The 27,125-nt window shown below is 35.6% G+C and overlaps 1 protein-coding gene across 24 annotated transcripts in view; it reads left to right on the top strand.

The window, feature by feature from the left end:
- GTDC1 (glycosyltransferase like domain containing 1) overlaps nucleotides 1-27,125 on the top strand; it is a 401,838-nt gene that overhangs the window by 139,557 nt on the left and 235,156 nt on the right. The window contains exon 1 of one of the 24 annotated variants that reach the window (XM_045479702.1): nucleotides 382-488. The exons of the other annotated variants lie outside the window; for them this stretch is intronic. Within the exon in view, the coding sequence (XP_045335658.1) occupies nucleotides 403-488 (86 nt within the window). The 5' untranslated portion in view covers nucleotides 382-402. Of the gene's footprint in view, nucleotides 1-381; nucleotides 489-27,125 lie in introns of those variants that run through there. 24 annotated transcript variants of the gene reach the window in all.

Genomic DNA, 27,125 nt, shown 5'->3' with positions numbered 1-27,125 from the left:
TGCACATGATAGAAACCCAATTCAAAATCCCTTAAACATAAAAGAACATGTACTGGGCTACCGTATAACTGAAGGTTCCAGAGTGGTTGACTCTAGACACAGCTGGATCCGGTGGTTCAGTGAGACCATTAGGTCTCTTGTTTTCTTGACTCTGCTTGCTTCTGGTTTGACTGTATCCTGTAGCAGGCTTTCTCCATAGCTAAGTTTCCATCCTACCAGTTTAGTTACCCTATCTGAAAGAGAGTACCTCCCTCTTGGCAGTTCTAACAAAAGTCTCAGAGTGACTGAAATGACTTAAAAAAAAAAAAAAAAAAAGATGATGTGGTCTTTAAACTTGTTACTCTGGCAGAAGGCACTTAATATTGTGATTGGCCAAAGTAGGGTCAACCCAATTTAAACCATATGAACTCAGTACCGGAGAGCAAAAGGGAAGTTACATTGCTGTTATTCGAAGAGGGAAAACAATGTTTTGTAAACCAAAAAACATGGTGAGTGCTACAGTGATACATGGGAGTAAGGTAAGGTAAGCTGTGCAAAGGACAATTATTACAGTGTGTAGTGTAGAGACCATGGGTGAGGGTAGAGATGGTCAATGGATTCTAAAATCTAATGGAGAAGTAGTGAGCTTCTGAAGAACCATGATAATAGGAATGGAAAGTAGTAAAGGAACTAGCAATATGAATGAAATTTGTGCTGAAATGGGTGAAGGGGATTAAGAAGTCAAAACTTCCAGTTGTGAAATAAGTAAGTCCAGGGAATGTAAAGTACAGGATAGGGAATATAGTCAATAATATTGTAATACACTTATTGCGGTGAGCATCTCGTAATGTATATAATCTTTGAATCACTATGTTGTATACCTGAAAATAATTTAATATTATCTGTCAACTATACTTCAATTAAAAATTTAAAGAATTAAAAAATTGTTTTGTTTGCATTTCACTAACTATAAAATTTGTCTAGAATCTGAACTGAAATTTATCTCTGTCTTGTCCATGAGAAAAGAAGTTGTGACACAAATTAATTTAGTCTAAGAGATCACAGTTAAACTACTTTAGTGGTTATAATTATTTTTAAAATAGCTCTGTGAATTGTAAGTCATTCATATTAGCCCATTAAATTGGATCAGTGGGTTTATTTTGGCGTATTTTAAGTTACTCCATGTACTTAAATATGGCAAAACTTCCTTTTCTTAAAAAAATTAATGTAACACTGCCTCTTTTCTTTATTTAAATAAAATGCTATGTATATGTAATGTTATGTTACATATACATGTACATGTATGTGTGTGTATATATCACACACAAATAATCAATAAGTGATTGATTACTTAGTATAAACTCCTCAAACTTTATCTCCCCTCTTTACCACCCCCCAGCCCCAAAACAGGTATTAAGTGCTTTTGTAGCATTCTTTCAATTTGTTAGAGCTCAGAGTGAAAATGAATGAGTAAATCGTGTTGCTCCCCTACTTAGTATCCAGTTCCGAAAAGCCGGTCTCTTTCTCAGTGGTCTGAACTGATGATGCATGCATTTGAAGATTGTATACTATATGCCAGACACAAATAATAAAAATGTGAATAAGGCACTATGCTTTGAATTAAATTTCTTCTCTTGGACATAGTTGTTTGTTTCCTTCCTTCTTTCAGGTTTTTATTTTATTTATTTATCTTTTGGTATTATTTAGACAATGTTCACTTAAATCAGCTTTTCTAAAGCAGTCATATGCTACGTTTCGAGGGAAATCCCCCACACTTAGTAATCTGTCTTTCAGTATTGGAGTAGATCTGAAGTATAGGGGATTTTTAGCCCATAGTTTCCCTGTGTATCCAGTTTTGATACAGATATTTATTTGTAATACAAACTATTTTAGTGGGTTCCAAGATTTTCAGAAAATGAAAGTGTCTAAGAATGGGAACTAGGTTTTGTCACTCTTTTTTTCTCCATCATAAGCTTAAATACAATGAAAAACATTTCATGAAATCTGATTATATTTAAGGCCTATCTTATTTATGTATGTGTTTAGCATTTTTAATGTAGAGGTTTTCATTCAGATGTAGTGATTCTTAGCTTTCATTTTGTAGCATTGCTGAGTGTCTTCAGTTTTCTCAAAGGAAATTTTTAACTTTTAAAACAGAAAAATATCAACTCACTTTTATTGAGAAGAATGTTTTTCTATGCATACCATTTTATAAAACGATAGTTGCCAAGAAACCAAGCAATAGCTTCGTGCCATTGCTACAAAGGTTTAGGAATCCTTGACACTTGGAATTGGTAGAAATGAAGAGATTGTAATTCAGTAGTTCATAAAGAGTGGTTATAGAGCTATATAATCATTTTAACAACAGTATTCTTATTTTTTCCAGGTGTCCAAAGATATTTAATTATGCTCATATTTTATTTGCATTATTTTTTGAAAAATGTAAGAAAAGTAGGAGAAGCAGAGGTTAAGAACTAAGGGTCATGTTTGCTCTGAAATTTGAGTAATGTTTATGATGTAAGTGGTGTTTATGTAAGTAATTATTTTCTTTGTCTGATTTCGATATTTAGAACTAGGGGAAGTAAAAGGAAACACATACATAGACATACACACAAGAAGTAGAAACAGTGGCAATTTTACAGTAGAACTACCTGAAAGACATTAGAGCTTCAGGAACATGATCTTAATTTTTGTCTTTTTTCAATCACTTTTATTTCAGATAAAATGCTGGCAGATGGAAGTGATCCACTTGAGCAGTGTTGAGTTTTCTTTATTTTTTTTTCCATGGAAAAAAGCTTCCAGAAAACTTTTGTTTTTTTTTTTTTAATATGTTCAGCATGCATATGTTTTACATGTATTAACCAGTATTAAAAATGCAGTTCCTAATTAGATGTCTGAATTTGAAAGAAGGCTGCGGTGAAAACCAGCCTTTTAGAGTTACTGAAAAAGAAAGTTTTGATGAATAGGGTTTTCATTTTTGCTATTGCATCCTTCAGCCATCTCTGGCCCCAGAAACTAAGGAAATTACATTATCTATATATCTCAGCTATTATGTTTTAGAATTTTACTGGATAATGTCATTTTTGATGATAAACCTTTAAGTTATTGATTGTATCAAAATGTGGAGAATTCAGGACATTTATATTCTATTATGACCTGTTTTGTATTATAGCAGAGAAGTTAATACTTCTGTTACTTAAGGATTGAAGCTTTATGTGGACATAAGTCGTTATAAACTCGACATGTCGTAGATGTTAGGAAAAACCTAGGAAATCTCTAAAGTAATATATTGTACTCTTTTTTTTTTTTTTTTTTTTTTTACATTTTAAAATGTAAGAGATGAGGGGAAATCCCTTCTCTCCAGTTTATCTACATGAGTCACCTGATGTCTTCTAATAGAGTATAGTGAAATGGTGCCATTTGAATCAGTATTTCCATGTTTTCAATTTAGAATGAGTTTGTATTCATCAACATTCATCTACATTTCTGTTTTACTTTTCAATTTGTGAAACAGTATTTTTTCAGCTGATAAGCACATCCAACCAAGAAAGACTTCTAGTTTTCATTGACATGGAGTGTCAGTTGTTCTCTTACTTATTTTATCTTATTGACTAATGTGGTGTTTGCAACTTCAAACCACAGATTAGGCACGTAGATATTGACTAATCCTGACACAAATATTAGCCCACACGATGTGAATTCCTTCAGTGTTTGGGCATTCCTAGGAACATATGATGGGTTTTGATTTTCTCATCTGTACCTATTAGACATAGTGTTACACAGTAGCTCTGACAGAGAGGGAAAGAGAACTGGTCTAGAAGTCAGGGGAGTCAAGTTCAAGACCCAGATCAGCCACTCACATTTATAAGGGCAAATCACTCTTTTTTTTTTTTTTTTTTTTTTTTTTTTTTGTGTGTGTTTATTTATTTTTGAGAGAGACAGGATGCGAGTGGGTTAGGGGCAGAGAGAGAGGGAGACACAGAATCTGAAGTAGGTCCAGGCTCTGAGCTGTCAGCACAGAGCCCGACACAGGGCATGAACCCCCATGAGCTGTGAGATCATGATGAGCCGAAGTTGGACGCTCAACCGACTGAACCACCCAGGCACCCCAAGGGCAAATCACTCTTATTCTGTACATTCACCTGCAAAGTGGTAAACACACACAAAATAATATTCTTCCTATTTATCTTCAAGATTTGTTATGAGGATCATATGAGATAATGTTCCAAGAATATTACGTAAACTGAAGAGTAAGATTATTATTGTGAAGTTTGAACAGTTTTAGGTAGAATTTGTACTGTTCTTCTGTGTGCCTGATTTTTTCTTTGAGTTTTTTTTTTTTTCAGTTAATCTTTAGCCTTTAGTTTATCTATTTTATTTTATTATTTTAAAAAAAATTTTTTTTTCAACGTTTATTTATTTTTGGGACAGAGAGAGACAGAGCATGAACGAGGGAGGGGCAGAGAGAGAGGGAGACACAGAATCAGAAACAAGCTCCAGGCTCTGAGCCATCAGCCCAGAGCCCGACGCGGGGCTCGAACTCACGGACCGCGAGATCGTGACCTGGCTGAAGTCGGACGCTTAACCGACTGTGCCACCCAGGCGCCCCTAGTTTATCTATTTTAAAATGTGAGTAAGAGAGATGACACAGAATTAATTCTTTAATAAAAACGTAATGTTTAAAGAGTATCTGGCCCAAAACCTCAATATGCTGCTACATTTGTTCTTCCATCAGATTGTTTATAGAGATAGAATGGGAAGAAATGGTAGAGGAGATATTTTTTGCGGAGTTTTGGTCTCTAGTTTATTGTAGTTCTGGTATCAATTTTGAATTGTAGCTAAATAGCAATGACCAATTACATATTATAGTGGGTAGTGATAATGAATTAAAATAGTGGTCAGATTTATATTTTTATAATTAGAAATGTGAGTTAATAATTCACTGTTTATTCATTTTCTTCAACTAACATTGATGTAACAGCTTTTATTTTATAAGGTATTTTGTTAGGTACTTGATTTGAAAGTGTGTTGAAAGAATGCTCGTTTATGAAAAAGATAAAAATGAAAGGTGGTTCAATTGCACCTTGTCTAGTAATGACTAAGGTGTTCTTCCAGTGAAAACAGGGTATACAGTTGTCTCATGGATCTGGAGACTTGACCATACCTGGTGGCTTTCTGTGAAATGGGCACTTCTCATCCCGGTGATAAAATGATGGTGGCTTTCTAACACAATGTAGTTAATTCACATACATGGCATCATCTTTTGTTTAAACCCCAAGAAAAGGATTATGTAAATATCTGAACATGCAGAAGTTTTACATTAATTTTAATAAAAATAACAGTTGAACATCATAACTGCCAAAACATTAGATAAATGGAAATAAATGTTCTGATATGTTTTCTTGAAGTTGATACAAATTTTAGCAAACATAATAAAATCTTCCTTTCTTGTTCACAGTAGAAATGACCATTTCAGGTCAGCTGTGTCAGTGGCTACCATAATTAGCACAAGTCATTTAGCTTGAAAATATCTTTAAAACTTAAACATGTTGAAAGCTTTGTATGAACAGATAAAATTTTTTTGAGACCTTAGGCATATTAGTTTTGCATTTTCTTTCCTGCAGAAATAGGCTTTCCTTCTTATTTCTTTCAAAAATTTCTGAAACATTTTACCCTTGCTATTTGGGTTTACAAGTATAATGTGCTGAAAGAGAATTGGAGATGTTTGCCTGTTGCAGACAGTGATATCTAAGCCACTCATTCAACTTCCTTGTTTTAGGCATTTAAAAAAAATTACTGCTTCTACCTGGTAAAGGAGTTAAACTAAGGTAAACACTCCCAACTACTCACAATGTTGCTTTTCAGTTCCCTCCTTCCAGACCATTCTAATTTCTTTGGATCCATCCATTTCTTTGACCCTTCACTTCCAGTATTTTACCAGACCAGCTCACTAAGTAACAAACAATTCTGAATAGCTGAATTAATAATTAATTAATTAATATAGCTGAATTAATGATATTTTAGTTTTTGTCACTGCTAAGCAGTATTACCCATTCCGTTATACTTGGACAGGGTTAGTAATGGTGTGGAAGTGGCCAGTCTGTGAATGGATGAGTGGGGAAAGAGAAACACTTGTAAAGTAACAGATAATTAACTCATGGGTTTTTGAACAAGTGAAATTCAAAAGCAAATATCGAAAGTATATTTTAGGGTTACTTTGGTGTCTTATGATATTGCCCTTTCCTTGAAGTTTTAGAAACAAATATCATCATAAATTTGCCCAGGAAATATTTTATTATTATTTCTAAGTTCCCTGAGGGCAGAGGCTTTGTCTTTTTCACAACTGTTCCCAAGGTCTAATTCTTAGTGTTCAGTGAATATTTGTTGGATGAGCGAGTAAATAATGATGATACTAAGGAAAGTCAATAAAATTTCAAAGACCTGTACTTTTTGCTATGTGCAATATTTCTTCAGTTGTATTTATTTACAGATAAGAGATACATAAGAACAAGGCTAGCTGATTTTACTATTTAGCAGTGGATTTACATGTTTTACAAGGTTATATGCTCCCTATATTCTTTCTCTTCTTTCTTTCATGTTATATCCATTGCAGTTCCCTGCTTATAGTAGCTGCTCAAGGTTTGCATGAACATTATGCTTTACTCTAAAGAAATTCTTATCTCTTGTTATATAATTACCTGTGCAGTACAGTAAATAAAGTAGCTATTTTCCTGGTTTTCACTTTTCTTTTTTTTGGATTATTTTTTCCAAGTAGCAAAAGATCTAGGTGTAATGAGTTTGAGGCACATCAGGTAGAATCTGAAGTGATAAACAGGAACTATAAGATGGAAATACTAAGATTTTGCCTTTTCTATGATACAGTGGCAATATGCACAAAAGGTTACCAGTTATTAGTTCATCGGCAGAAAAATTTAGGGAATACAAATGCAGTGAGGAAAAACTGGTTGCATGAGACATGGACTTCCTATAAGGTATTACAACCCAGGACTCTTTTGAAAGTGTACGGATTATGGTGAGAGAACAGTAGAGGAACAATAATAACTTATGATTCCCAGAGGTTTACCTTTTAACTTGGCAGTGGTACCAATTTACATGGTCTACTTTGTAGAAATAGTATCTCACTGTTTTTTCAGGGAGTATTGCTTGACTTTTGTAGCCCTTTCAAGCATTTTCAACCATGTAATGGTAGGATACCTTCCTAATTCATGCCTTGTATTTCAGTTAATTACCATACTCCTTCACATCACTAAAAACTTCATTTTTAGCATGTCTACTTCTTGGAAATGTCATCAATTTGACCATCTTCTTGTCCCTTCCTCTCTATTAAGTATCTTTCCATCTCAAAGAAAGCCCTTGCATTTTAATTCAATATACAGTAAAACCTTGGATTGCGAGTAACTTATTCTGCGAGCATTACCCAAGACGAGCAAACATTTCTAATAAACTTTAACTTGATAAACGAGTGATGTCTTGCAATAGGATAGTACGTGATGCCAAATGTCACGTGATCACAACTGAGCCAGTGGTTCTCTCTCTCTTTCACTGTGGGATTGTGTGTCTCATGCTCAGATGCTCGTTCTCAGGCCACAGTGTTTGGCAGAAATCAGTGATGTTTCAGAATGTTGGAAGGTGTCCACAGCTGGGCCTGGATTCTCTGTCTGCCTTTCTGTCTCCTCCTCCCCTGCTCATGTTCTGTGTCTCTCTTAAAAATAAATAAACATTTAAAAAGCCCAAAAATTTAAAAGAAGGAAATCATCAAGAAGTATGAATGGGATATGCCAGTGGCTGAAAGATTGCAAGATTTTATAAGAAGTCTGCGCCTGTATCTTGTCTGCATAGGAGAAGAAGAAAAAGGCAGAGACATCCCTCTCTTCAACTGAGATTAGGGAGATGTTTAAAATGTGGGAAATAGTGCAAAATTTTGTAGACAAGCACCACCTGAATAAGGCTTAAGCAGGGTGAGTGATGAATCTGTTTAGTGACAACACAATGTCACATTTCCATGAAATCCTCAAAAGGAGGCAAAAGCCAAGTGTCATTGGATAGGTTCCTTGTTAAAGTTGCATGGAAAGAAAAAAAGATTCCATTGAGGCAATCAATAGATTAGCAGTGATTCTGTTAGCGATAGTGAAAGTCGTTCTATATGATAACCCTTCTCTCTTGTCTCTCTCACACCAGCCGTGAAGGTTTTCAAAGATAAGTGCAGGTTAATTTGTTTATATTTCTTTATATTTTGTATTTCTTTATTATTCTGTATTATATTATAGTATAGTAATCATGTTTGTATGAATATTGTTGGGTGATGCAGTGAATCATCTGAGTTTCCATTATTACTTATGGGGAAATTTGCTTTGATATACAAATGCTTTGGATTGCAAGCATGTTTCCAGAGCGAATTATGCTGGCAAACCAAGGTTTTATTGTACTATAGTTCTGTGTTTACTGCCTTTTATAATCATCTATTTACCACTTAACTGGAATAAATTAGGAATGTTATCAGTCAATGCCAAGTTTAATATCTGTTGTTTTTTTCCCCTTACTTCTTTCAACTCTTTCTTGCTTCGATCCCTTTAATACTCTTTTTTTTTTTTTTTTGGCATTACTTATGGCCTTGACTTGAAGGGCAGAAAGCTTCTTGACCTCTTGTTGGGTCTCTCCAGCTAGTTATTATTTTGTTTCTAGCTGTCATTTCTCCTTGCCACTACTTTTAAAATAACAGCACTGTTCTAGGTCTTGTCATAAACCATTTTATCTGGATCTTTTCTTAAAACTTTTAAAAAATATATAAATGTGCATTACAGTAATCACCAGGTTTGGAGAATTTTGTCTGCAGCAACCCAATAAAACACTTTAAAATGTTTGATCTCATTTAAAACTTAAAACAACCCGATGATCTGAACTATTATTACCACCACTTAATAGACAAGGAAACTCAGGCCGAGGGGGTTAATTATTTGCCAAACATTGTATAGCAACTAAGTGGTAGAATTTGGATCCAATGTAGTCCTCCATGACTCAGTGGCCCAAGCCCATCACTGCTACTCACCATCACTTCTCTTCTGACATCTCTTGTGCTGGTAGCCTTTGCTGCCTTTCTCTGGTAAGAACCATCACCTATCAGTATACACTCAGGTTATTAGTTGTATGTACTTAACCATGAATTCATCTCTTCTGTAGAGGATGCACTTTCCACATAGGGCAAGATACCATGGAACACCTTCTCTTCCAATTTAACTTTCCCTTGTAAATTTCTTCTCATCTATTTCTGGTACCTTGGGCACAGTGTTCTACCTCACTGCCCTGTTGTCACTGCATCCCCATCCTGAACTAGACGCCCAGTTGTAGCGCTTTCTCTGATATGGTGCTGCTGAAGAAGACACTCTTAAGCAGCCATGTGTGTATCTGACCTGATCCTCATGGCTGTAGCTGACTGAGGATGAGATGGCTTGTTACCCAGAAATAGCCACATCACAGGTAGGCAGGTAAAGTGTGACATGTCCTTCTGAGAAAAGAATCATTTAAGCCAGTTGGATTCTTTTCTTGGGAATTTGAATGAAGAAATATAGATAAACTGGGGCAGTCAATGGCAGGATTTGTAGGATAAGGCTCCTGAGGCAGGACCTAGAGAGTCCATAATAGGTCATATGCCAACTGAAGTTATAAGAGAGCAGAAACTATCAGTAAGCAGAAGTAGAGTAGGGAAAAGGAAACAGGTGCACAGAGAGAGGAGACGCCATGAGAAAGATAGCTTGTATCCTGTGTGAAGGAGGTTTACAGAGAACAGCTGGTCCCCAGACCTCCTCTAGACAGCTTTCTGGTTCTTGTCTCCGCTTTTATGGGAAACTTCATTTTATTTGAGATAACTTCTGCCCCTGTTTCTTGGTCTTCAAAAAGCCTGGGCTAGTTCTTCTTAAAGCATCAGTGATTATTAGTACCTTATTGAATTATTTTACCTAAGATAAAGTCCCTAGAATGATACTTTTTAGATATGATTCTATTCATTTATGTTTGGTCTCTTATAAAAGGTACCTTTTGATTTCCTTTGCTTCAGTCACCCCCAACAATTTTCATGAGTAATAGTATCTTGGTATCACCTTGATTCAGTTGTCAAAAGATTTCAGTCACTGCTAGTTATTTTTCCAACAAATAAATTCTTACACATATGGTTCAAAGAATGACCGCCTGCTCCTTACCTTGGGATGGTCCTATCCGTCTTAAGTATAGTCTCTATTTTGTTTAAGATAACTTGCTTACCATAGGCACACTGGGTTTCCTATGTTTGATGGGGAATAATGGCCACATTACAGAAAAAAAATAATGTTTATTTTATTTGTTCTGAGAGAGAGAGAGAGAGAGAGAGAGTGTGTGTGTGTGTGTGTGTGTGTGTGTGTGTGTGTGTGTGAATGGGGAGAGGCAGAGAGAGAGAGAGAGAGAGAGAGAGAGAGAGAGAGAGAATCCCAAGCAGGCTTTGTGCTGTCCACAAAGAGTCTGATGTGGGGCTCAATCTCATGAACCATGACATCATGACCTGAGCTGAAATCAAGAATTGGCTGCTTAACTAACTGAGCCACCCAGGAGCCCCCAGAAAAATTTAAACATATACAAAATAAAGGAAATAGATGATAACTTTTTTTTAACCCTGTAACAGTTATGCATACATGCCCAATCTTGTTCTATTTAAACTCTGTCTAACTTGTTATGATGAGCACTGGGTGTTGTATGTAAGTAATGAATCACTGACTTCTACTCCTAAAACCAATATTGCACCATGTGTTAACTAACTAGAATTTAAATAAAAGTTTGGAAAACAAAACAACAAATAAACCTCTGCGTAGCTGCTTTACAGTGCAGATTATTTTGAAGCAAATTGCATACATTTCATTCGTAGCTCTACATATTTCACTGGGTATCTCTAAAAGATGACCTTTCTTAAAAAACATAACTGAAATACTATTATTACCCTGTTAAAAATCCTAAGTAATTCCTTTATGTTGTTAAATGTTTCTGACCTTAAAATACTACATTTACCATAGCTAGGACCATATTATGTAATAAGGAAAAGAGAGGACAATCCCCCGGAGTCCAGAGCATGCTCGTTATGCTGTGTATGAAGGGTTGCCCAACACAAACTGCCTTTTGTCCGCAGAGCTGAAGTATGATGCTTCTTATTTGAGCAGTGTTGATTTAGTGGCTCATTTAGTATCTTTGATGCTTTGTATTCACTTAGTTTTTACCTATAACATATAGGTTTTGTTGCATTATAAAAATGGTGCTCTCTGGAGTTGTACAGAAGAAAGCCTATGCTGCCGTGCATGGGCCCTGGGCAGCAACATTTGTATTTAAGTATAGTATGCAACCAGGGTTGAGAATGGAGGTCTAAAGTATACTATCTGGGCTTAGTACAAATAATAGCATTATCTATTACATTTTATCTTCACCAGTTCAAGATTATAATTATAAATATAACTCAGTAATTCTATTAGCTTTGTTTCACTTGCTGGGTATTTCCTTTCTTTTTGTTTTGTTACTTTTAAGAGATAATCATAGTAGTATGAAACATTCTGTCCACATAAAAGCCTATTGAAGAAGTTAAATATTCTAGCTAATTAAAGAAAACACTAATTGGACAGATTGCTGTTTTATATTATTAATTTTAATTATTTTTTAATCAGAACGCACGTTTTTTAAGGAATGCTGCTGTTTTATACTTTTTTTCATGAATTGAGTGACTTAAATATTCAGATTATTATTATTATTTTTGAATAGTTGGTTTTGCTTGGTCTGTGGATGGGACAGAAACAAGATGTAAAAATTTCTTGCAGTATCGCAAAGTTTATAACTCCTGGTCTCAATCCACACTTTATCTATCCCTAAATCATCTATCTATCTATCTATCATCTATCTATCTATCTATCTATCTATATATGTGTACATATATGTAAAGTTATTACATTTACCATTTGCCAAAGTATTCAGCATAATGTCATTAGTTTTCTTTGTACTCTTGCATGGTATATTAGTGTGTCAAATCTTACTTGCTAGGAAAGGAAACTGATGTTCGGAAGCCAAATGGTTTGTCTGTTTTCAAAAAGCAAATTAGTGGTAGAGTTGGTTAAAATAGTAGCCTATAGTGTATCTCATTTGAAGGCATTACTTTACAGTGTCGTGAAAGCTTACACTATAACAATATTAGGTGTTGCCAGTATTTTGGTTTTACTAAAACAACATATTCCTAGGAATTCTTTTGATAACTGTGTAATTTGCCTGGCTATCTCTTATTACACCAGTGTGACCATCTGTATTAGTTTCCCGAGGCCTCTGCAACAACGTGATTTATTCTCGCACAATTCTGGATGCTAAAAGTCTAAAATCAAGTGTTGGTAAGATGATGCTTCCTCCAGAGGCTCTGGGGAAGAATCCTTCCTTGACTCTGCCTAGCTTCTGCAGTCCTTGGCATTTCTTGGAGTATTGCTGCATCACTCCAATCTCTGACTCTGTTGGCACATGACCTTCTTCTCTGTATCTCTTTGTATCCCTTCCTCTTTTTATAAGGACAGAAGTCACTGGATATGGAGTCCACACTAATCTCGCATGACCTCATCGTAACTTGGTTACATTGGCAGAGACCATCCAAATAAGGTCGTATTTACAAGTGCCAAGGGTTAAGACCTGAATGTATCTTTTTCGGGGACAGAATTCAATCCACTACACTATCATCCTTGAATTCAAAGTGTTATTTGGTGCCTATTGCTTGCTAGGCTTTCAGTAAATTTTTGTTAAAGGACTGCCTGGTACCATCATATACATTCAGTAAGCCGTAATATAGTCATTACTTCTAGAACTAGAAGAAACAGTAAAAAATCATATAGCCCATGCTTTCCATGTGAAAGATTATGTGTCATCTTTAGTTCATTGGTAAAACAACAAAAAAGTTTGAGTGATTGGACTATAATCACATAGATACTGTCCACTGGATGGTATGAACAAAATTTTTATTATTTAAGTGCTATCATAGAGTCTTTGTGATAAATCTTTTTTTCTTACTAATTAGTGTTTTTAGATATTAATTCCTGACATTGAGATGATATGACAGATATTAACATAGTTAGGACTTCAGAGCTCGTCTAATCAAGCTGTTACTTTACAGCTGAGAAAGCAGAGGTCTGAAAAGGTTAAGTGAGTTGTCGAAAACCAGGGGTAGGTGATGACATTTCTGGGTGGGTCCTGAGTGTTTAGTATTGAATTCTATAATTTGAATCTAATGAAGCAAATTTGGTAGCACCTAGAACACACTGATAAAAATCAATAACATGCTTCAAAATAAGTACTGAAAGAATGTGAAATAATTTAAAGGCAAAGATAAGGGATTTTTTTTTTAATGTTTTATTTTTGAGACAGAGAGAGACAGAGCATGAGCAGGGGAGGGGCAGAGAGAGAGAGGGAAACACAGAATCCGAATCGGGCTTCAGGCTCTGAGCTATCAGCACAGAGCCTGACGTGGGGCTTGAACTCACAGTGAGATCATGACTTGAGCCAACCAACTAAGCCACCCAGGTGCCCCGAGATAAGAGGTGATTTAATTAATCAGCAATATTGTTCTCTTGCCACTGAAGGCAAATGGACGAAAACGGGCTCAAACACCACGAAAAGCAGATTGGGTTCGTTTTCCATCTGGAAAGTCTGAGAGTGGGATTGTTGAGAATTGTCATGGGGAATTTGAAGAGGAATGAACTCAAAACAAAACGAAAACAAAACCCACACAAATTCACTTATTAGTTTGGTCTTACCTGGAAATTTCAATTTTTTTTTCAGAGCCACTCGTTTGCTCAGTCCACATCAGTACTTTTCCTCTGAGAATGTAACTTTAAGTGTATTTCACAAGGTGAGATTTCCAACCACTGCAGTCACAATCTTTGAAATTCCTTGAATCTGTAGCTCCTCAGTGCCTGGTTTTTATATCTGTTTCCCATAAAACAGGACATGATGTAAACGGTAGCTTACAAATCTTCGACCTTCAGATTACAGCATAATATTCATGCATCAGACTTCCTCTGGATGGATCAAAGTTTTGTGTCTCCAGTAGGATCCTTAATGCCTTCCAAGATTGAGAGAAAAAGGACTAGTTTAGTATTCCTACCTACTGTATTGATCCATCCTCTTCTGGGTTCTGGCATGGCTTCAGCTAGTTGATGGATTTTCTAGCTGTGAATGACTGTCATGTCTCATTTGAGTACTTCCTGTTGAGTACGTTCAGTGCGTGACTTCTCTTCACTTACTGTTTGCTCTGACAAAATCAGATTGCCTGCGTGCCACTTGCATATAACTGTATGCTGTTTTCTACAGACTGCCTTTCTTATGTCTGTAGCCTTCCCTTTTGATAAAGGCAGTTATAAGCAGTTATAAGTTTCTATTTTGTGTTAGTTTAAAAATGTAATCTAACTTCTTCTTCCATAGGCTTTTACAAGCTATCTAAAAACAAAACAAAACAAAATAATTAATTAAGCCTTGCTTGTCAGTGGTTGTACATACAAGTGGCTCTCGTTGACTTGGAAAGGACAACAGTCGGCAACCAGAAAGTCCTTAAGCCTTCCTCTTGCATTCGATGAGAGTTTCTTAACACCAATGGACGTTTACAATTTTAAGGCAGTGGCTCTGGGGACTTCAAAGGCAATTATGGTTATTAGCCCTCTTTTCAGTTGTCAAACAGGGTAGCCACTGCCTGTGTCAAGGATTAAGAAAGAAGTGGACACAATAGATGAAGATGGGCCGGTTCAAAATACCAAGCATCCAAGCTTTCTAGCCGCTGTGTTGGATGGAAAAGTTAGAGAAATTCTATATTACTTACTTCTACTTTGTTAGGGTGTTAGCATTGGATTTCTTTTTAAAAAGATGACTATCAAGAGTTATACAGACCCCCAGTGGATAATTATGAAACATATCAATCAATACAGATCCATGTATAGCCTAGTGTATTTACCTTCAGTGTTATTTATTAGCCCTAAGAGTTTGGAGAAATAGCTTAACTTTTCAGAGCCTCAATTTTCTTGCCTCTAAAAGTGGGACTGATAAAACCTATCTTGCAGAATAGTGTGCAAATGAAATTAAGTCAAATGAAATAATGTATGTCAGGGCCCTAACGTGGTACCTGGCATGATGTAAGTGGCACACAAAAAGTACAGTGTTTCTTTACATTTGGATAGCACTGTACAGTTTTCTCACATACTGTATTATCCCGTTTTATACTTTCTCACATACTGTGCCACCCCCTTTCAAATGAAACTATGAAGCAGTCAGAAAAGATGGTGATATCACCTCTTGTATGTATGAGAAAGCTGTGTTAGAGAATGATTAGTCCACATGGTTATGTATGTGTAGGTCTTCTGATTCCTAGGCAGAAGCCTTAGCCTTTTCCCTACTTTATTTAAACTTCTAAGTTGCTCCTTCATTCATTTAAGGTTCTAGCTATAGGTATGAAGGGTTAAGAGGCCAGGGCTTTAATGGATTTCCTGCTGCCTTTTAAGTCTGTATGCCAGTGAAATAACAGATATCTGTTATGCAGGGCTTTGGGAAATAATTTAAGATGCTAAACAACCATATAAAATTGAATGTTTTGAGTTATAACATTTATTCTCTTAAGAGTCACATTTTCTTTACTTGTTTGTAAGTTAGAAACATCTAAAAAATAATTAGTTCCAGGCACACCTGGGTGGCTCTGTCGGTTGAACATCTGACTTCGGCTCAGGTAATGATCTTGCGGTTTGTGGGTTCAAGCCCTGTGTCAGGCTCTGTGGCTGACAGCTCAGACCTTGGAGCCTGCTTCTGATTCTGTGCCTCCCTCTCTCTGCCCCTCCTCTGCTCATGCTCTGTCTCTCTCCCTCTCAAAAATAAGTAAACGTTAAAAAAATTAAAAACAAAACAAAACAAAACCCTTCTTACTAACAAATTCTGAATTGCTACTAAGGCGCTTTTGTTGAAGAATTCCTGAGAATTAGAGTTACCTATTTTTTGTTGGAGAAACTAATTTTATTAATATGTGGTAATTAAACCAACACTTTAGGAATTATGAGCAAATAGTGTAGGGCATTGCTGGATTATCTTTTTTTCTTTAAGTTCACTGAAAGAAAACATTCCCAGTAATTGTTAACACTTGTAGAAAATCCTGTGAAAAAGTGATGGAAAGTACTCGGCCCTTGTACCATACCTAGGAATTAAAAAAGCAAGATTGGTCCACATTATGCAGTATGGTGCATGTTCGCTCTAAGTCCACATACTTCCTTCAATGCACAGAACTGGGGCAGGTGTTATTAATAAAAAATAATAATAAAAACCCCTTCTATTTTAAATAAGGATGCTATTCTGCCAGCTTTGAAGCTCACACATACTCTCTAACTTAGCCCAGCTTTCGCTCATCTGGTCTTTAAATGGCTCCTTTCATGTGGTCAGCCCACGAGCCATGCGTACTGCCGCTCAATCACGCCACTGTACGTCGCCATCATGAGGGTGGTTTGCATGATTTGCATTTCCTGTACTGTTTGAGCTTCAATGAGCTCTAAGCGCCACGTATGAAGAAACCACTGCCAAATAATGCAATGATTTGATGATTTTAGTCAAACCAGATGAGTTTGTGCTGCAGTCAGGCTACCAGGTCAGGGGTGGGGGTTGGGGTGGGGGTGGGGAGATGTTGCCAGGATATCCTATAAAAAAAGCATTCCTTGCAATGTCCATACATGCAAGATGTGAATTTCTTTACAGGTCTGGTTATGTAACAGAAGAAGGCTACTTTGGGGAAGATAGCACTGAAGGGCTTTGATGAATAACCATATATATGTTACTCTTAGAAAATTCAGTCTTCTAGATTTTAGTTACATCATGCTGCCAGTGTAATTATTTATTGTGACAATAATAGGTTTTGATGGCATTAATTTTCTAACCATACAGAGTTAAATTTAGTCAAAATTAAATTAAATACATTGATTACGTGCCCCCTTGTCCTATAAAAGAAAGCTTGTATTTTATTAAAAAGTGGTTGATAAAAGCTGTCGGACAACTCCTACAGAATTGGCATAGTAGTGGGCCAATGAATAGTTACTAAAGTGGGGAAGAAAAAAAATATGTACCAGATACTAGTCTTCATGAAAAACATAGACAGATGGGGAGACAGACCTATATGATGCCACAAATAGATGAATATCTTGTAAGGATTTCAAACAAATGTTGAAAGATCCAGTGAAATTTTAAAAGTTGGTTTAAAAGTATATCTTGTGCTTATAAATAGTGTATTTATTTCTGCTCACCTGAAGCCCAACCTGTAAATTGTTCATGAAATATTTTATCAATATTAAGCAAAAAGCATGTAGACTGAATCTATATATAACCATAGAGGTATTAAAATGAATCTCATTAATAACATTGACTTTAATTTTTCTTAGACTTCTTACACTCAGATATGGTGTTATATGCCTATAAGAAAAACTTCAGCAGAAATCCTGTTAACTGGTAATTGATAATAGCCTCAAAGATTTCCTATTCTTGTTACAGATAATTGAAGAATATTTATTCTTTTTTCCCATATAATGTATACTTTGTGAAAATGTACCTGATAACATGCTGCGGGTGCTTCTCAGTAGTTTTTAGTTTAGTGCCAGTTCACTTGATTACATCCTACCAGCTAATCAAGTGTCTTTCGTGCATGCCCTACAGCAGTTTTAAGATATTCTAAAGAGGAACCTTCAAAGCCACAGGTACTTACTGAGGAAATTATTGTATAATTATTTCTATTATGAAAAAGTAGGCAACTTATGTGGAGGAGAAACTAATATATTATTCTATCTACACTAAAGTGGTTTTGCATGTTGCGTGTATCAGGCAGCCATTTAAGCCTGAGAACGGTTTTCATGTGATGAGGACTGGAGTGTTCAAGGCCAGCCTTTACTTCCTTTTTAATTATCTTATACTTTCTTTGCTAATTTCTACTTTTAACACTGATCTTACTTTGATATATGAATTAATCCCGATTTAATGCACAGTTTGGCACTATTGGATTGTTACTAGAATATCTGCCATGGGAAATCTTGACCCAGGGAGCACTTTTTTCAAAGTGTCTGAATTTAAAAGAGGAAAAATTTGTCCTCCTGAACTCTTTCAAGTATTCAATGCAGTGTGCTCACTGATGATATTGGAATGTTGCATTTTAGGTACTATCGTAGCTGTTACATAGATTATTAAAATTATTATTGCTTATTAGGTAAATTAGCTTCAAGAACATTAAGCTTATTAATGGAGATTTTAGCTTTATGTAAATACATTTGAATAATGAATAATATTGTACCAACTTTTCTTTGAACATTCTTCTTGGTTACTTAGTTTCTAAGAAACTATTTTTTTGAAAATAAAAATAAATTGTATTTTTAGATGCTTAATCCCATGGGGGAAAGGAACACATTTTGCATTAGTTGTCTTTAATTTATTAAACGATTCTGCAACGCGCTCTGTGCATAGATCATGAAAACCACTGGCACACATTTTTCCTGACCTCACAACATAAGCTGCACTCTTGTGGCAATCCCAGCAAATGTGTTTATAAAGATTCCAGAAAGAATAGTCTTGTGACTAAATAAGAAACAGAAGCTCAAGCTAAGAGCCAAACAGATACCTATCGGTTTCCTTGAGTTTAATCTGATTAAAAACATGGCCCTCAAAAACATTAAATACAGTGTCATGTCAGAGAGGCAGCATATGATAAATATAGTTCATGACAGGAAATCGTTATTAAATCAGCATTACTAGTGAATCTGTTATGGAAATTTCCCTGTAATTTAGTTACGTTTCCCCCGTTTTTCACCTTCAGTGCATCACTATACTTTTCTGCTTTAATGTTAAATATGCAATTTTCAGTTGACTGAAAGGCAGTTTTCCTACTTTTAAGTAACACACTTCTTTATTGTTATCACTAATCAAACATGAACTGGCTGTTGACTTCAACTAGAAAAACCAATGTACAGAGTAAAAGTATTTCTTTTTACCAAGAACAATGTCTGTACTGGACATTGGCCATCGTGACCTAAATATATAATATAATAAAGCTAATGGTAGCAACTTCATGGCTTTTAACAAGGGCAAGCAGTTGTTTTGAATGAGAAACACGGCAACTTGGTTGAATCTCAGATTGCTGATAGCCATCTAAATTTAAAACTAGTAATTATTTGACATAAAAAAGTTGACAGCTTCGTATCTAACTTCATCAGAATCACATCATCTTCATGGTTTGCTTTGAAGAAATACAGGTACAACATTAGTCAATATAACCCATGTATTTGTAGCTAAACCCTGAGTCCTCTAATTCCTTAACAGTTCAGAAAGCATTTTTTAGAAAATATTTTTACAACGCAAGAGGATTATTTGGCTGACTTACATTAATGAAACATTTTGGCACATGTTAAAGATTTCATCGAGCTATTACAACCACCCCCAAAAAATCTTGGTTTCTATTTAAAATGTCACCAATGTGGAAAAAATACCATCAATCAAATTGCATATCTTCTAACTGGAGACAAAAAAAAAAAAAAGTAAAATAAAACGGAAACAAACAGTGAGCTTCCAGTTCATTTTTGGCTTCCCTTGGAATTCTGACTTAGATATGGTCAGTTATCTGTGGCCTTAAGATTATCTTTTTTTTTTTTTCTCTTTGTTCCATTGTATGTTTTCATCTTCACAGGCATAAATCCACTGAGCAATATTCCTAACTTTATGCTGCTTTAGTCAGACACTGGGAATGCTTCGTTTTTGTGAATGAGAACAGTAAGAGAAATTATTTTTCTGGAGAAACACAGGGGCCCCACTTTATAATAAAGAACTACAAAATTGCATATCATTCTTTTCTTCTCTCTTTAAAATGATTCTTAAGGCCTTAGGGGGAACAAAGACCCCCTTCATAGGAAACTTAAATACTAAATCCTTCTTATGAGTTTAATCCAGGAAGAAACTTGTGTGCAAGTGGCATAAACAGCACTGGGACCCTTATCTCTTAAAGATTAGCTTCTTTCTAAGCAATATATGTAGAAAACTAAGTGGCTGTTGCCTAACTGTGCTCCCTGAGTTCTGTCAGTAATTCTTGTCTAATGAATCTTAGCCCTTTCTCTAGTCTCTCTTTGTGTCAGGACTATTTCACCTTGGAGGCAGGACAAGTGTCCTAGCCCCCAGATCATGAAGATGTTTTGAGCCATCTCCATCTGTGCTTGTACATGTGTGGAGTAAAGGGATGTCTCACTTTTCTACTATAACTTACTCTTAGGAACACTCAGCTCAATTACATCATGTACCTGCTGTGGGAAAGATATTGAAACCACGGTAGGAAATCAAGTCACGTGACATTATTTAGAGGTTTTGAACAAAATGTGCTAGAATGCATGCCAACTCTATAATAAAATCACATGTGTATTATAATACAACTCTTTCACAGAACACCTACCCCAGTATCTTCAGAAAGTTCCCCAGCATTGGTGTATTTTATAGACCATGCCAGAAATCACTCTAATAGTAACATACCAGCCTCCCATAACCATTGTGTGTGATAGCAAAACCTAAGTAAAGTAGCAGTGAATATTCTTGAAACTGTTAGGTAAGCAAGGCATAATTATATTCACCTAACATATATTGGAAATGTGCTGGGAGAGATTAAGTTATTGTGCAAAGATAGGCCACTTTTAAGGGGCAGGCAGACGAAAAACCAAGGTTTCCTGGCTTGTGCTCTTTCTCCTCTATATTTACAAAGAAATATAGTGCATTATCTGACAATTGGAAGATTGTTTCACTCAGAAGTCACACTGATACTCTTGCTGTCCAAGTGACCTCAATCTAGGAGGCTTTTAGCTCAGCCACTCTGGCTGGTTGAGGGTAATCTGAAAGACTGACTGTATGTATCTCTGTTTTTCTAATTCACTTACTCAAAATGCCAGCTTTGATGACTTAAGTAATCAGGGAAGCTTTGTGGGGAGATAACGTGTTCCTCTGACTCTTCCTCCTTTTTACCGAGCAGCCAGGAGTTACTAATTAGGGATCAGGGAGCGAGATGAATGGAATACTAACCTTCTGGTGACCCAAGTCATCGCTGAAAATGCAGCAAAATTGGATCCAACTTCCTGATCAGAAGCTCCTTGTTGACTCTTTTTCTTTCGCCTTCCATGGGCTCATCTCTTTGTCCAGCCCCTTTTAGTCTCTACATTTTTCTGAGGCACATCTTAGGATTTCAGGTCCACTTCCTTTTCTGGCTTCTGTTGTACCCAGTTCCTAACCTACATCACAGGGTGACTAGTGAGTTAGGTGCTCCAAACCGGACGGAGCCCAGCAGGATACAAGGGTGTGAGACACCTCAGGAAATCCTCTCCTTGTCAAGCGAAGGCAGAGAGGCTTCTGTCTGTAGCCAGCTGAGATATGGAGTGAGGCATTGAACACAAATTTACAAATCAAAATAATAGTCTTCCAGGGATAGAATATGGACCAACATGCTGCACAATTTTAACCTGCACATCCATGGGTAGGGGATAGACGGTGACAGTCATAAAAGCAGGAAGGTTGTATCTTCTGGAAGCAGTGATCACAGAGACAGAGCTCTTTACCTTAATGATAGATGGTGTTTTTAAATGTACTTATTTCTACAGGATTTCATCTGTTCCTCCTAGCAGGTAAGTATGAACAATCTCCTGTTATATACCAGGTTCAGAAAAGTTGTGCTGTGCTCGGGTTACCCATTAGGAAATTTTAGAGTCAAGACTTGAACCCAAGACCTCTAATGTAACACATGATTCCCGCCGAACCCCCCCCCCCCCCCCCCCGCCGTATCGATGCCTTTGATTCTCAAACAGAACACATTTTTACTCTTCGTTCCTTATTTTCTTGGTCTCACAAAAATATATGCCAGGCACTATACAAGCACTGGGTAAACCAAGGTGAACAAACGAGCCATATACCCTGCATTTGTGGAGCTCAGACTGCACTTCCTAAGACTGGTGATTGGTTTGGTAGTCACCAGCCACATGTGGCTGTAGAGTCTGTGAACTGTGGCTGTTCTGACTTGAGATAAGCTATAACTGTAAAATACACCCTGAGTTAAAAATGTTTAGTTCGAATAAATAATGCAATTTTCCGTATTTTTTATACCAATTATATGCTGATAATATTTTAGATGTATTGAGTTAAATAAAATATATTACTAGAACCGATTTCATCTTCATTTTCCTTTTTTTAATGGCTAGTAGAAAATTTTAGTGGCTACTAGAAAATGTTAAATTATATATCACTTACATTTACTGTAAATTATGTATCACTTATTTCCATTGGATAGCAAGCTGTGACCTGCGGGGAAGTGATTTTATAAGGGCTCATTCAGCAGTTTAGTACTTCGGTAGTTACATTTTTTACACGAAACATTTGGATCCTTTGAAATTTGTTCTGGTGCATGCTGGTCTGGATTCCAGTTTATTTTTTTCTCCAGATGCCTCCCAAGCTGATTCAACACCAATTAGTTTGTTCGTCTTTGTTTTGAGAGGTTACCTTTATCACATGCTAACTCCTTGTATGGATTCTATTTCTGGATCTGCTCTTCTTTCCCATTGGTCCGTGTTATGTTTGGATCATTGTTATTTGGTGCTATTTTTTGAGATTTTAAAGTATTTTTTTAATATCTGGTGAGGTTAATCTCCATCTCCACTTCCAATTAATCATCCCTCCCCATCTTCACTTCCAACAGAATTTTCTTGACTGTTGTTTTCTCCTTGTCTTTAGCTATGGAAATTAGGATCCGTTTGTCCAGTTTAAAAGAAGCAAAAACAACCTTTTAAAAATTGTGATAAACAGACTCAAAGAGAATTGATGTCTATTTATGTTAACTCTTCCTATCTGAAGTAGTGGTACTGCTTTTCATTTATTCGAGTCATCTTTGGGATTCTTCCAGTAACACTTTGACATTTTCTTCTTAGAGTTCTTACCCATTTCTTAAATTTATTCTTAGAAATTTTACCTATATATGTATGTACTACTGCTTATGCAATCTTTTCTTAAATGCTTGCCATATATATGTATATGTGTATATACATATATATATAGTATGTATATATACACATATATATCACAAAACATAATATTTTTAGTATTTTAATAATTTAAAAACATACTAATTTTGTAGTCTGTAAGCTTACCAAATTCTCTAATTCTTTGTGAGAGATAGGGTTTTGGTTGATGGTCTTAAGCTTTCTAATCTTGACCACAAATACTGATATGTTCATTTATTTTCCTTTTTAAAAAATTTACTTATTTCTTTCCCATTTTTTTTTCCTTTCAATTTTTTTTTTCTCCTGTCTAATTCTGTCATCTGGTTCCTGCAGCACAATGCTAAATAGTACTGGTGACAGTAAGTATTTTGTCTTGTTTCTGACTTTAAAGTTTCATCTTAAGTATGAGGCTGGCTTTTGAATTGAACTGACCATATTTTATTATAGTGAAAAAAATTATGTATTCCTATTTTAAGAATAACAATTTTATTGGATTAAAAAATCATGAATAGTTGTTAAATTTGTTAAATGCCTAGTCATGATTATGCGATTGCTTTTTCTCTTTAGAGCTGTTGAAGTGATGAATCTTATTGATTTACTAATATTGAACCATGCTTGTGTGTTGAGGAAGAAGATCACTTGTTCATGATGTTTTACTGTCTTCATATCTTGTTGTTAAGTTCTGTTTGCTAATATTTTATTCAAGATTTATTTATTTAGAAGTGAGATTACTTGTTATGCATTGGTTTTGTTACACTTACTTCAGAAAAATAAAATAATTTTGAAGTTCCTCACCCCCTATTAATACCAGCTTAAAAAGAAATGGACTTTTCTGCTCTTTAAAAATTTGCTAGAATTCCCCTGTGATATTGTGCAAGCTTAGTATCTCTTTTGGGGTGGAATGATGGCAGTGGTTGTAATGATAGTGGTGGATCTTTTTGGGGGAGCAGCTTTCCCTATTAGCAAAATCTGTTTTTATTTGTTTTTATTTGTTTTTTAGATTCTCTACTTCCTCTGGTAGTTATTTATTTATTTTTTATAAAATTGTGTGTGTGTGTGTGTGTGTGTGTGTGTGTGTAGTTCTTTTGATGTTTAAGAAAGTTTTCTTTTTTTTCTTATTGGTTACCTTCATAATTAAGACTTTCTATGATACCCTAAGTTCACTAATTTTTGAGTTAGTATCTATTAATTCTTTGTAATAAATGATGATAAAATTAATGTGTTCCCACTTATCCATTGCTCTTTCTCTACCATCTGATTTCAATCAACATTATTTTTCTCATTTTTTTACCTATATGTTCTTTAAATATGCATATACTTCTATTGTTTGATTTGTAATCTTTCAATAGTATCTGAATATTACCAGCTATTATGGTAAAGGCAATAGGCAATCTCTTCTACTTCCCAAATTTCTTTTACTTTTCCTCCAACAGTTGTATTATATTTCATAGCCAGAACAAACACCTTTTATGTTCTATTTGGCTACCCTAATTCCTGCATTGGTTTGGTTTTGGTTCTGTAGCTAAACATATTTGTTGGAAGACTTCTGCTTTCAACCAATATGAAATAACAACTAGATTTGCTTTTCCCTCTGAAGCAAAGAAAATGTGGACAAAATATGTGAAACCATTCAAGATGTAGCATCAACCAGGCCGCGATCCCTGAGACAAGCCAATTAGATGAGGTGGGCACTCTTATTTCCCAAACTTTTTGCCTTGAAAGAGTTTCTGGGCCCTGATGCAAATAAAAGGAATCCCAGGAAAGACTAGTAGACCTATGGAATTGAGGAGATGGAGGTAAGAATCTAGATAGGGGAAAACAAACAAACAGCACACTCAGAATACTAGAATAAAGAAAGCTGCTGGAAAAAAGAACTCTGGAGGTCTATAGAGCATCCCCATTGAGCATTCATCTGAGTACAGATCAGTTCATATATGTTAGGAAACTGACGGCCAGAGAAAGACCCATTTGAGAGGATTAAAAACAATAGTGGCAGGGCACCAGCGTGGCTCAGTCGGTTAAGCCTCTGATTTTGGCCCAGGTCATGATCTCATGGTTGGTGAGTTTGAGGCCCTCTTTGGTCTCTCTATTGTCAGTGCAGAGCTTTCTTCAAATCCTCTGTTCCCCGCTCTCTCCCTGTACCTCCCCCACTCGTGTGTGTGTACGCACACACATACTCTCTCTAAAATAAACATTAAAACAAACAAAACAAAACAAGATAATGCCCATTGCTCACAAAAGGCCAGAAATAGTACCTATTCCCACCAGCTAGACTGGAAAACCTCATGATTCAGTCACGGCTGTGGTCTCAACTGAGGCTCAACTGGAGAAGGATCCATTGCCAAGCTCACATGTTTGTTGGTACCATTCATTTTCTTGTCAGCTATTAGACTGAGGGTTTCAGTTTCTTGCTGTTGCCAAGGGGCCACCCTCATTCCCTGGTATGTAGGTCATCCTAACATGTCTGCTTATGTCTGTGAACCCAGAAAGGGAGAGTCGCCTTGAAATGCAAGGTGGTAAAATCTTATGTAATAGAAGCACATATGCCCTGTCATCTTTGCTGTATTCTGTTGTTTAGAGCAAGTGGTTGGTCCTGCCTACACTCAAGGTTGGAGGGTGGGTTACACAGGCTGTGAATACAAGGAGGTGAGATCATGAGGGCCACTGTAGAGTCTGTTGTCTATAGTAGTGTTTAGGAGAATGTCTTAAAAGCAACTGAATTTAAAAAAAGAACAGCAATAACAAGTTACTTTAGAAGAAAAAAGTTAAACCCAGCAGCAGAACATTTCTTATTGGAAACATTGCAAGGGAGAAGGCAGTGGAGCAACATCTTCAAAACACAGAAGGAAAACCTGAAACTGGCAACCTAGAATTCTATACCCAGCAAAAATATCACTCAAAAGAATGGTAACAAATGTGGTGAAAATAAAACAAATAAGTCCTGGAGATGTAATGTACAGCATCATGACTATAGTTAATAATACTGTATTGTATATTTGAAAGTTGCTAAGAGAGTAGATCTTAAAAGATCATAAGAAGACAAAATTGTAATTATGTGTAGTAATGGACATTAACTAGACTTATTTTGGTGATGTTTTGCAGTATGTTGAATAGATATATTATAGGTATATTATATATATAAAACTAATGAATTTGTAAGAAGTAAAAACAACAACAACAACAACAAAAATCAGAAAAACCCAAAGGTAAAATACAGGGTTTTACCTAAGAGAGAAAAGTAAGAGTTGAGAGAAGAAGAGGAAGCTAGCAAGAAACTGTCATTTTTGGCACTATGTATGTTTCTCCCAATGCTACTTCCATAACATTTTCAATTCCTCCTGGGTCAAAATCTTACTCAGGAGTATACATCCATTGTTTCCTCCAAATCTGGGTTGATGTGTGTATATATTTGTGCATTCCTACTTTACTTGTGGGTGATGGCAATCAAATAAAAAATGTATATCTTAGTTCTTTTGAATATTTTCATGCACCACTCTTTTCCTGTATAAGAGAACTTTTTAACAGGGCTTAAGAAGTCCTAATAACTTGCATATGTTATATTTAATTGAGAATAGTATGTAAAAAATTTAAATTGTAATGATTTAAATTATTTAAATAACGAAATAAATTTACTTTAAGTAATTTAAATTATTTAAAATGATATTTAGTATGGTTTTCAACATTTTACATACAACTGAGCTTTCATTTCAAAAATATTTTAATTTTGTGACTGTGGGTCTCAACTCTCGTTTCTGTATGTGTGTGGAAGAAAAAATAATATTTGTGCTTTCCTTTTCATAAGGTTTTTCTAATATTTAATTTTATATTATATATACTAAAATACGTGAAAGTTCTGGGGACAAGAAAATTCTAAGGTATTTTTTTTAGAATCACAATGTCATTTTTTAACTTTGTGTTAAAAATAACTGTGGTTCTTGTTTTCAGAATGCCTACTACAGTGGAGATACTTCCTCGAAGTACATGTTTTTATTTTAGGAAATTGCAAGTTTTCTGTATTTTTAATCTGGTTTTTGTCCCAGTGTAATGGTTCTATTCCACAAACTATTTGGTTTCCCACTT

Source organism: Leopardus geoffroyi, chromosome C1 (assembly GCF_018350155.1).
Source record: "Leopardus geoffroyi isolate Oge1 chromosome C1, O.geoffroyi_Oge1_pat1.0, whole genome shotgun sequence".
Lineage (NCBI taxonomy): Eukaryota > Metazoa > Chordata > Mammalia > Carnivora > Felidae > Leopardus > Leopardus geoffroyi.
This window is presented reverse-complemented; position numbering and strand designations above follow the sequence as displayed.